Source organism: Nyctibius grandis, chromosome 2, assembly GCF_013368605.1.
Source record: "Nyctibius grandis isolate bNycGra1 chromosome 2, bNycGra1.pri, whole genome shotgun sequence".
Taxonomy (NCBI): Eukaryota; Metazoa; Chordata; class Aves; order Nyctibiiformes; family Nyctibiidae; genus Nyctibius; species Nyctibius grandis.
This window is the reverse complement of record NC_090659.1, coordinates 51366712-51379177: the sequence shown is the minus strand read 5'-3', so window position 1 is coordinate 51379177 and position 12466 is coordinate 51366712. Positions and strand designations below refer to the sequence as shown.

At 43.2% G+C, this 12466-nt stretch overlaps 1 protein-coding gene across 1 annotated transcript in view; it reads left to right on the top strand.

Moving 5' to 3' along the window:
- Positions 1–12466, top strand: part of CRACDL (CRACD like) — a 73627-nt gene that overhangs the window by 35727 nt on the left and 25434 nt on the right. The window contains 6 exon segments of the mRNA XM_068395289.1: positions 4670–4746; positions 5709–5741; positions 5744–5870; positions 8801–8936; positions 9299–9463; positions 10097–10165. Of these exon segments, the coding sequence (XP_068251390.1) occupies positions 4670–4746; positions 5709–5741; positions 5744–5870; positions 8801–8936; positions 9299–9463; positions 10097–10165 (607 nt within the window).

The following is a 12466-nucleotide window of genomic DNA, read 5'->3' as shown; positions in this document are numbered from 1 at the left end:
TCTTTGCACAACTATTAAACTTGCAGGCTGTCATAGATTTCAGGTAAAGCTTTGAGGAAGATGATAAAATTTAGCTCCAGAGCAAATGGTCAAATCTTTGTTTATGTCAGGGAAGTGACAAGCAGTTATAATCATACCAAGGGTAAACTTTGGCCTCTGTTTTTTTTTTTCTTCTCTTAAGTATCATTTTTTAATCGAATCTTTCATATGATGAATGTATTAATACCAGAGGGTTTGTTACAGACACTGAGGAAAAAGCTTGGAAGATTGAAAACCTGCCTAGAGATCTTGTTAAAATAGATTATACTGAAGGAACAAAGGGGAGATATAGATAGAAAAGTTCTCTGAGTTCATATATTTGGGAAAGAAAATAGAGTTATCTCATGGTGGGTGGTGAGCAGGTGAAAACCAGCGTTTCTCTAACAGCGATCGGCAAAGGAAGCATTTAAGAGGGAAAACAACTTCCCCCCTGGTCAATAGAAATGTCATCGTAAATTTTAAGGTAGAAATGAATGTGATTGCCTACAGCTAAGTTTGGTGAGACGCTAAGCCGGGCAGTGCCCTGCTTGCCGAGTGGTGCAAAGGGCTCTCTGGCAGCTCTCGGATGCTCAGTGGGGGCCAGTATCTCTTCATGCTGTGTTGGGATGTTGCTCCAGTGGAAACTGTCACTTGGCAAAACACTCAAGCAAGTGCCTAAGTCTCAGCTTCAGTATTTGCTTAAAATCAAGGTTTGCTAAAAAACGACCTGTTGACTTTCGAGCGTACTTCTGAAAGCCCGGCCACTGGCACAACGCCCGCCAAGCATTTCACCACTCCTTCCAGCCCCCTTTGCCACCTGCCGACCCCCCTGCCGTCCTCAGGTTAAGGAAGCAGGTGCCCATTCATCCCTTCACACAAACAAATCTCCCCTAGGTAACAGCAGCCATAAAACTCCTCCCGCGCCCTTGGCGCTGGGCGGGCGGCCGTGCCTCACGGTCCCCGTCACAGCGCGTGTTTGCACAACATAGCAACTGCGGCGAGGGCTGCCGCTGCCTCCTCCCCCTCGGCGTCAGCCAGCGCGGGCTCGGGAGAGTCACATCAAACTCTGGGTTTGGGCTGGAAACTTGCCTTTTGAACTGAAAACCTGAGATATGTCCACTTGCAGGGTCTGGTCAGTGAAAGGTCCAAACAGTTCCCAACCCTTGTAGTTGCGCACTGAGTTTCTGCTGGAGGGTAGGAAGGCCCTACAGAGGGATCTGGACAGCTTAGATAGATGGGCCGAGACCAACGACATGAGGTTCAACAAGAACAAGCGCCGGGTCTTACACTTTGGCCACAACAACCCCATGCAGCGCTACAGGCTGGGGGGAGAGTGGTTAGAAAGTGGCCTGGCGGAAAGAGACCTGGGGGTGCTGATCGACAGCGGGCTAACATGAGCCAGGCAGTGTGCCCAGGTGGCCAAGAAGGCCAATGGCATCCTGGCCTCTATTAGGAATAGTGTAGCCAGCCGGTCTAGGGAAGTGATCATCCCTCTGTACTCAGCACTGGTGAGGCCGCACCTTGAATACTGTGTCCAGTTCTGGGCCCCGCACTTCAAGAAAGATGTTGAGGTGTTGGAGCGAGTCCAGAGGAGGGCGACCAAGCTGGTGAAGGATCTGGAGGGTCTGACCTATGAGGAACGGCTGAGGGAGCTGGGGTTGTTTAGCCTGGAGAAGAGGAGGCTCCGAGGTGACCTTATTGCAGTCTACAACTACCTGAAGGGAGGTTGTAGCGGAGTGGGAGTCGGCCTCTTCTCCCAGGCAACTAGCAATAGGACAAGAGGACATAGACTCAAGCTTTGCCAGGAGAGGTTCAGGTTAGACATTAGGAAGCATTTCTTCTCAGAAAGGGTCATTAGACATTGGAACGGGCTGCCCAGGGAGGTGGTGGAGTCACCATCTCTGGATGTGTTTAAGAAAAGACTGGACATGGCACTTAGTGCCATGATCTAGTTGACATGGTGGTGTCAGGGCAATGGTTGGACTTGATGATCCCAGAGATCTCTTCCAACCTGATTGATTCTGTGATTCTGAATTGAGATGCAGTTTTTATGAAAGCCTTGTAGTCCTCCCACTGCAAAAACAGTATCACCCATCTGACCCAAACTTCTAGGATTTATTTACCGTTATTTAAGATAACTGCGTTCCAGCTGGGGCCATCGGAGTCTCCGGGCTCCTGAGTGGGAGGCAGAGGCTGCTGGTGCTTGTGTCCAGTGTCTCCTTCAGCCCGGGCACCTCTGACCCACACCTGAGGTCACTTTCTGCTTCACTCCAAAGTCATCTTACCCGGATGACCTTCCTCCCCACACATCGCCTGGATCTCTTCGGCAGCTCTCCCACAGCAAAGCAGCCAGCTCTTCGCCCAGGTGACACCGAGGAGCCGTCCAGGGACAACTCTGACAGCGGAGGTGGGACCTGGCCAAGGACCTGTCTCCTTCTCACAAGCCAGTGCTCCAGCCCTGTACCCTGTGCTGCACCCGTGCAAGAGAGATCCCCAAAAGCACAGCGGTGGCAGGCTGCCTTCCTCAGATCTTGGGCACTTTTCAGAAAGACACAGTAATTCTTGAAATACCCTTAGAAAACAGCAAAAACATGGCAGATCTGAAGAACGGCTGTGTGAGGTCAGAAAGGGAGCGAGGGCTTTGCTTCAAGACACACAGCTGGCAAGAAGAGAGCCCATCAGGGTTCAGTGTCTTTTTCTCCTAAGTGAGATGTATGCTGCACCCCCGGTCACGTATTACTGTCACAAAATGTTTGGCACACCCAGTGGAAACACTCTTCATGACCTCAGATGTCACACATCAGTCACACAAATCTTCTCTGACGTTATGGTGGAGCTAACCTTTTTTAAAATCGTTTTTATTCTCTAGAAAATTGTCTGCTAAGGTTTCAGATGGGACAACACCACATTTCTGGATTGTCAGAAATATATTATCTCCTTGGATTTTGCCAGAGGGAACGTGTTTATATTTGCCTGCATGTTTCAAACTAACATTTCCATTATGTGGGTATTTATCCCCTGGTGGCTTTGCTATTCAGAACTGGTGAAATATGGCATATAAACATTCAGATTAAAAAAATCCACCCTCACCTGAGTGCAGCTGGATGCAGAGGGCCACTGGGCCAGTGGGCCACAGCTGGGGATCTGAGTTATGGCATCCATCATTTATATAGAGACTGCAAGATCCCACCGCTGGATACGTGGAGCTTATAGATGCTACAGGGCATGCATGAAGCAGCTGAGGCTTTAAAGGTGTTGATTCACACTCCTGCCATTGCTATTGCAGCATGACAGCATGAATCTGAGACACCCTGAGCCTGTGTAATAATTGAGTAGATGTGCCACAGCCCACAATACATATTTATCTGTTACCTCCCATCAGGCATTTACTTTAAAAATATATGTATGATCCGAGTCTGTTCTTTCCTAGGGCTGGTTCCTTCTTAATTCTGCCTACGCAAGGCAGATGCTCTCGACCAAAAGTTGCTCTCCTTCGTCTTTGCGTTTAACTCTGATTTTGGTTTTCCAATGGGTGGTGGCAGAGGGTGTTTTACAACCAGTGTGCAGGTCTGGCTGCACCTGCGTCGTGTTTTAGTAATACATGTTTCATTTCCATTTTGCTAACTTTGAATTTACGAGGCCTCGTTACTTATGGTCTGCTGGTACTCCAGGGGATCAAAATAGCCGCCATGTACTCAGCTTCCCATCCAGGTTGTGACGTAAGCGTCTGTCACCATTACAATCGAAAGAGTTATTCTACAGCATTTAACTCACCATTCAAGGGCATCCATGGCTTTATTCTGCCTTGACCATGAAATTATGGGTTTCCAGATCAAGAAAAGAGAGTGCAAACAGACTACTGCTCTGAAAATGCATTTTAAATTACAGCTATTCTGTCCTCAGGCTTGGGAGATGTACAATTTTGGAAATATTTTTTAATTTAGGAACCTTAATGAGCAAAGTGATTATTTTGCTTCAAAAAGCAAAGGAGAGAGAAGAAAAGAGGACAATGGATTGTTTTATTTTGATTGTATTTTTCTGTTGTCTATATGAACAAAGGAATAAAAAGAGTTGTTACCTTTTCACAAGTTGCTTAAAAAAGAAGGAAAACTAGAATCTGTAGAATACGTCAAACTGGATATAAATAAAGGAAAAATATGTGCGGTTCTTTACTAACGTTACTTGTACATGTTACCCAAATGCTGTAATTACCAGAAAGACATTTCGTCTGTGGTCCTGAATAGGCGCAGAGAGGGAGAGTCAAAGAAGCCCACCTCCTCTGATGTGTGCTTTTAGAAGCATTTGAGAATCTTATGAAACTCAATTTTCAGTCAGGAGAGGCTAGTTGGTTAACTAAACTATAATGTACTATTGTCTTATGAAAGTGGAAATATTCTATGGAATTTATTGTACCTTGGACTAATATGCTTCATCCTATCGGCTATTTTTAGATTTTATGTAGATTTATATATAGATATAATGCATATATTTAGACATCTATTGTCTATGTATTTATATATAAAAGCACACACATAATATATTATTTTATATTTTTATATTTTAGTAACTTGCCTGTATGTATGTGTACATATATATAGTGAAGTACTCTCATTTTGTTGATATGACTGACACTTTTTTCTACCTCCTTTAGTGACTGTCACGTGAATTCCTCAAGGATAATGGACCCTAAGGTGCGAGAGACTGAAGGAGATGGAGAGGACAATTCAGGTAGAATTGCTCCCTTCCCCAGGGAATGAAAAGTGCTGTGACTTCTTGAGCTTCAGTGCCTTAGCTCTATCACGGAAGTGAATCTGTTTGTTTAGAGTATGCATTCTCCCTTTCTCTCCTCCTGTCTCCGAGAACTGTTACGTTTTTGACATTTTCAGAGGCTTGAAATAAGATTTTTCTGGCATCTCATGACAAAGTGAACTTTTTTACCCAACAAGATCCAACGATAAGTGGAACGCTGACAGGGATGCCTCGCAGTGCTGTCATGCCAACTTACATGGGACAGGCACAAGTTGGGATGTCTTGTGCAGAACTCTGATTTCATTTCATGTAGTTTCCTTCACAGAGCTTGCAAGTGATCCTAATTTAGGCCTTTCCTTACTGAGCAGACTAGCATTGCTTTTCAAGATTATTGCTTGATTTCTGGTTTAATACTTTGTGATCCATTGAGTCTCGTAATTAGCATACAAAATATTCTGGGATGTATTATAAAACTGACATTATAAAAGCATTAGCCTGCCAACACTGAACATTCCACCGAAGTAAGCCTTTTCTACATTTAAATTGGTTTTGGTAACAACATTATCCTTATCATCACTATTTAGCTTGCTGAACAAAGACAGTGGGTTTCCAAGTTGTAATTTCTTCTCTATATCCCAGGCTGCTAATACTAAAGTTTTTCTTTACAGTCTAATCATCTCAAGAGGCAAGCAGAAACTCTATTAGGAAAGATCCTACACCGTAGGTTTTTTCTTATGTGTCATAAACATTGCAATCCGTTCTCCAAGATAATGGTAATTTCATGCTATCAGTATAGCCTTGAAAGACATTAAAGCAGGAGTGGACTGGGTTGCCTCTGCCAGGAAAAAAATCCACTTATGAAGAAATTATAAGTGAATTATTATTGTTCCAAAAACTTGCGAGTTCTGCTGGCTGCATATTCTTTATGTTTCTTCACTTAGGAAAGAAAAAATCAAAGTTCAAATCTTTCAAAAAGTTTTTGGTAAAAAGAAAAGGAAAGAAACATCTTCTGGGAGCAGCAGTCTGAAGCTATTCCAGTCAACGAGTGATGTCACAGCCTCACATGACATGCACGTTAATTATGATTCTGAAGATGAACTCGAGTAAGTCTGAACTGTGGCTTGTAAACAAATACAGAACTGGTACCATGTTTATAGATTAATGACACCCCAAAATTGCCTCCTCCTCTTGTTCAGAATGCTACATTCTCAAACAGTCGGCTTTTTCAGGAAAGTATAAACTCAAATGGCTATGCAAGGCAAAGCACAAGGGAATTGGATGGGGTGCAGCAAGAAACATTAACTAAAAATGCTTTCATTTAATCATAAATAAGCCTTGGGTTATCGCTCCAAAAGAATGTAATTCCCATCTTCAAAAATGAATTAGGTACTCAGCTTATATCTTATCAGAATTGTCTTGTGCCTCTAAGATATATCCCCTAAGGTTTGTTGAAAAAATTTAAATGCCTAACCATTTACGCCAGGTTTTGAAAGCAAGGCAGGGGTAAGGGGGTGACTCCAACTGAAATCAGCAGGAACCAGAGGCTGTGAAGCCTTTATTTCCTCTGTGTACATGGGATTCATCTGACCAAGGGACAAATGTCTGTGTCCATGTTAGTCACCAGCTGCCTTTTATAATCCGCAGAGGGAAGTCAACATTACTAAGAAAGCCTGTATCATCCTTGTGTAGACATCTGAAGTTGTTCAGATGAACCAGGCTCTAGATGTGCCTATTTCTAGAGAGCCGGGGTGACCAGCTCCGATGCAGATAGCTGTGGTTTAACGTCTGAAGTTAGACCAGATAAATCCCAGCCTGTGTATCTGTCTGCCTCTGAAAATAGTGTCTTCGTTCAGGCATTGCCAAAAATGTTACCCACTACTGAAAGGTAACCGTGAGAAACCCGGTCTAAAGTTCAAATGTGTTCCTGGATGGAGAGGTGGACTTAAGAGCCCCTTGGCTGCCTAAAAAGCAAGTCCTTGCATTGGTAGATGTTGTGCCTCTCAGAACAAGCCTCCTAGTCCTCATGCGAGGGATGCTGCTGTGCTCAGGGATGGGAAAGGCAAACCAGTCTGGCCATTTAAGACGACATTCTACAACGTGGCCACCAGGCAGCGCCAAACAACTAAGAGAAATTATTAACTTTTTTTTTTTTTTTTTTTTGTCTTTTGTGCCATTGGCAACAGGAGTATTAGTCCAGCTTGAAGCCCAGGAGTTCAGGGCTGGCAGCACCAGGTCTAACAGTGGGCTATAGCATTGTGTTCGACTACATATTTTTAAGACATGGATGATCAGGTTTTCTCTCCCTCGTGCACGACTCAACAAGGTCATGTCCGAGTGGGTACAATCTTTGGCTGTTTTGGCCATGTTCCTGTGCCATTACTTGCAGGGTTGTTACATTATTGTTTCTCAATATTTGTTTAGACAGACAAAGACCGGGAAATTCCTTGAAAGGAAGGAAAATTAATTCGAACACTCATAATCTGAGGAGACATCTAGGGTACCTCCACTACGCATCCGGGAGATGTGTGTCTGCTAGAAATAGAAATCAAAGGTCGTGTGCTGGGATAAAGGTGCACATGCAGCAACACTGCTTATCTGGCTGCCATTGCAGTCTTCGTAAAATGTGGGTGCATTGAGCAGCCATCACAGCCCTGACTGGCACGCACTTTGCAAATTGCTATAGATCTGTCTGACCTTGGATGCATTGCTGAGATCACATTTTCACTTAGATAAATTGTTCTTCTAATGTCTCTAACGCATTATGCAGAAGCAGCAGGCTTTCCTTCCTTCTGCAGCAGGAATACAGATCAACTTTTTCCTGCTATTGTTTTATCAAACATATTTATAGCAGCCATTACAAGGAAAATGTTACTTTTTGCTATGTTTGTTGGTGTTCCTCAATGTTCTTGTGACAGTATCTAAGATACAAGAGTACACGTTCTCCTTTTTTTTTTTCTTTTTTTTTTATTTTCTGGAGTGTCTTCTCAATTAACTTGATAGTTACTTGAATTCAAACAGTTCTGTATTCTGTTCTCTGGTTTGCCATTTCACAGCTATCTTAGTTAAAAGATTTAAAAGAAGGAGTCCTAGAAGAAATGCCATGTGCACGCATTTCTGGTCCCTGCTCAGTTAGGCTATGAGCTAAGCTGAGGAAAATGAGCACAAGAGACCTCCTAGCAGCTAGCTGTCTGTCCGTGGGCCTCTGTGTTTCCTCATTCCCATGAGGAGACAGGGTGTTCATGCCCCACATGTAACATTTACAAAAGAAGTTACATACCACATGCAATAAAAGTAGGAAACAGAATATGAGAGAAGCTACCCACAAAGTATCTCCAGCTTCCTCTCACCAGCCCACAAAGAGTGTTCATGAAAAAATGTGTCCCCCAGGCTCATAAGGGAAAATCCCAGGGATCTTGATATACAGCACAGGACCTTGTAAGCATCTTGTAAGGATTTATGCAAATGAACCCATATGAGAACTGTATTGCCTGGAATATTTTTTATAATGACCTGTATAGCAGAGATACATTAAATGCTATACCATGCTTAAATATTAAAAGGTATTTATTCTTCCTATGGTAATGGTCAGTCATTTGCCAGACACGTTCTTACATTAGCAAGAAGTTAGTCCATCTCAGGTACAGGCTCATTTATGTGAACTCCCTTCATTTTGCACCTGGGCTTGCCTTGTTGTGCCTTGTTGTGCCACCCAGCTGCTGGCTTCCAGCCAAGGAGCAGTAGCTTTTCCATAAGATAGAGCTCAATTGCTGGGGTTAAACTGTCTCTAACCTTGATTCAGTTTGTTAACGTGACAGAAAAGAGCATTAACAAATTTTTGTTTGGTTTTTAAAGGTGTTACCTAGATTAGCCCAAATGACTGTATTGTATTCATGGCGAGGTCTGGAATCTTGTGTGTGATGTATGCTGTGCACACCTATCTCGCACTCCCATGTTCAACAGACCACCTGAGTTAAGAGTAAGAGGGCTGGCAAAAAAGTCTGTATGTTTTCACTCATTTGTTATATTATTCTAGGACACATAAAAGCATTATGGGAAGCAGAGCTTTGTCACATGATAGCATTTTCATCCCTGAGACTGGGCAAGAGCCTGCAAGGCCAGTAAGAGTGTTTTCTCAAGAAAATGTTTCTGATCGGATTAGAGCTTTACAGGTAATTTATACAACATAATTTTTTCAAATACAAGAGGTGGAATGTCTTTCCAGGCTAGATTTTTTGGGATAGTATTTGTGGTTGAACATTTGATTACTAAGTAATGTCTGTCTGCAGCTTACATTAAAAGTCACATTTGTTAATTAGACAGCAGTGTGATTTCTTGGTTCTACTTAAATGAGAGTTGAAAAATGGATAGGTTGTTTGGCTCCCTAAGGGAACATCTGAAGTGAGATGTCCTGTGCTCTGGATCATTCAGTTGTGAAGTTAAAATAAAGGTAACTCATTGACCTGAGCTAAAAGATGTACGGGGGAAACCTCTATCACTATCACATGCTAATGTATTTTGTGCCATGCTGAAGCTGAAACTCCAGCCTACCATGAAATTGGGACCTCCGCCTCCATTTGGACTTCATGCAAAGCGAACAGAGGATGCTGGGACCAGTTCTGAAGATGATGGATTACCCAGGAGCCCTCCAGAAATGTCTTTGCTCCATGAAAACCTAAATTCAGGCATAACAACAAGAGTGAGTAGTTCTGGTGTTGACAAAAATCAGTGCTTAATGACTTGTTTTATCTGTGTGTGGAAGGCAGAATAAATTATTTGGTTTGCTATATGTATCACTACTTTATGTCTGAAATAACCTTACTCAAAATGAGAAAATACTCGCTCTCTGTGTAAACAGCTACTTAGAGTCTCTGTTCCTGTTGAAATATAAATATCACGCCAGAAAATGCAGAACTAGGAAGGAGAGGATGTGTTTGTGTGCATGCATGGGGATGCTGGGTTTTTTTAGGAACTACAGAGAGCTGCCAAGCATTAAAAAAAAAAGGCTGAAAAAATCTGTATTCTCCCTTGAATGTGCTGGTAGAGAGCTCTCTTCTTTATTGTTTTTCTAGGCTGTCATCGGATAAAGAAACATAAAAGGATTTGAAATGTTTTTTTTCTTTTTAAATGATAGTTTTGTTATACATTATTTCATTCTTTATCTGCATGTCTTACACTTTATGTTTGCAGTGTCCTTGCTATTCCTTAAGACTGTAGAGAAAAACAACTTAAGTTGTCAGTATCTGTGTGCATTTTGTGTCGACAGTTTCTGTGGGTATATCCATCTCGTTTGTCATCTTTTACTGAATCTCTTCCTCATTCCATCCCACAGTTCTCTGACTCTCACAAGCACCTTAGCTCTTTGAGTTTAGCTGGAACAGGCAGTGAAGAAGAAGAACAGGTAACTTCTGCCAAATGTATTAAGGGCCAAGCAATTATGCATAGTAGCCTTTGAAAGAAATGTAAGGCATAAATATTACTTTGTTGCCCGTCTGCTGCAAAAAACAACGTTGTACATATGTAATTGCATGCCTGCCTCTTTGCTTTGCTTTTTTAATGCCTGTCCTTCTAACGTAAAGTTATGATTATTTATCAACATTATTCTGATGCCCAGTAATCTCCCGTTGATAATAATTAAGCCCTCTAGAACAGCTCATATCCTTTAGCAAACTTTCCAGACATGATTTAATCTCCAAACACGACCAACCAGATGTAGACACTGAAACAGTATCCCTTTTTTTAAAGACGGGATATTGCAGTAAAGGCTGGTTGGGTTACATGCATAGGATAAGGGAGGAAGCATGCTGAGGAGCCGTGAATAAAATCTAGGTCCTCTGAAATTTGCCCATCCCCTTGCTTTAAGTACAAGGTTACCTCACACTGACATAGAAGGTGTTTGCCTGATGATAATGGTTGACATTGCTGCTCAGGAGTCTGAGGTTCAGCCTTCAGTCGGATTCTGGCCACGTGAGCCAGCGCCGAGCAGTGAATTTTGCCGAAGTGATGTTTTCAGGACTTGAGTACAGGCAAATAGATGGCTTTCTTCAATCAGCAGCCAGTCATTCTGGTTTGATTAAATCTGGTTGATTGAAAGGCGATTTTGAAAGGCTCTGAAGAGTCCCTTTTAGTTGTCTGCAGCTGGAGTCATGGTGGAAAAAAGACGGGGTAAAGGGAAAAACGTTTTCTAGAAATAGGAAGAGGGGTGGAGGGGAATTGCAGAAAGGCAGTGATGAAGCTGGCCCTGAGCTGACTATTCATTGGTAATTATGCAAAATGTATTTCAAGGCCAGCTGCAGCAGTGTTCAGCAAAGATTTCTGGCCACACTTGTTAGATTCCACATGAAGCTGTTTGATAAACTGTTTATATACAGTGAAATTTTAATATTTTTAATGAACAACAACAGAACACTTGAAGACAGTATTTCTTGAAAACTAGTATACGCTCACTGTAAATTTGTCCAGTCCAGATGCATGTTTGCTAAAGGAGGATTTATGTCTCCCTGTTGTTCCATTAACATCACTCTCTGACTCACTTGCTCACTCCCAAGACGCGGTGGTGGCTGCGCGGTGGCTCCGCTTTTTCCATGCGCCTCGTCATTTGGCTCAGAGCTCTCTTCATCACAGTCCGGTTTCAGAGCGTGGCCAGAGAGTAGCCCCATCTGAAGGCTTTCCTCCCAAACCACGGTGTCTAGAAGTCAGATGAGAAGAGCTCGCAGGACTGAGGAGTTTTGCACAACGCAGCCCTGAGGTTTTGGGCAGCAGTGACACCTTGCTGTGTCTTGGAAGCTTTCCTGGATTGAAGAAGGGAAAAAAGGATTGTGACCATGCCATCCTGGCTTTGGGGATGGGGATTCCTCATGGCCCCTCACTTTGTGCCACCCAGCGCGACCAGCTGAAGGACAACTGAGACATGTTCACATGGGGTTTGGAGAATGGGGTCTGAGAGCCGACCCCTTCTCTAGCAGGCTTCGCCAGAGCCAGACTTCGTGGGACAGGCGACTTCTGCAGCTAGCTCAGAGCTGGCATTCACTCAGGCTGCTGAAATTTAAGTAACAAACCAGATTCTTGATTTTCCAGCCCAGTGGCCAACACTGAGCACTGCCAACAAGAAGACATGCAAAGTTCTCGAGGAAAAGCAGAAGCCAGAAGAAAGGCAGGCAAATAATGACGTGCTTTGAAAGAGAACATGTGCTGTGTCTTTATCGTGGAGCTGAAATGTCAGTGTATTCACTGTTAGGTACTAATGTATAATGCAGCCACATATCGTTTGTTGTACATTAGTCATGTTTGAGTACGAGACTGCAGATATTGTAGAGTGAAAATTAATGAGAGCATCCATTATTCAGCATGGCTGAGCTATTTTTTTTTTTAATAGAAAGCATGATCGGAAGCTGTGGATCCAGCCTCCGCTAAAATCAATGGGAGTTTTCCCCTGGCCATTGAGGAAGCTGTAGCAGGCCCTCGCTACGCTGCAGAGTATCTGTTGCCTGCAGTGTGTAATGCAGAATTCTGCTGGCAGAAAACACTGATGCTTTTCCCCTCCCTAAATAAAATGAACACTGTCCTGCTCTCCCCTTCTCCCATGCAACCCCCTCAGTAAAGTACCACTTCCAGAGAAAGGAGAAAGGAGGAGAAAATAATAAAGAAGAAGAAAGCCCGCAGAAGAAAGCATGACAAAGGAGGAAAGCTCCTCTAATGAAAT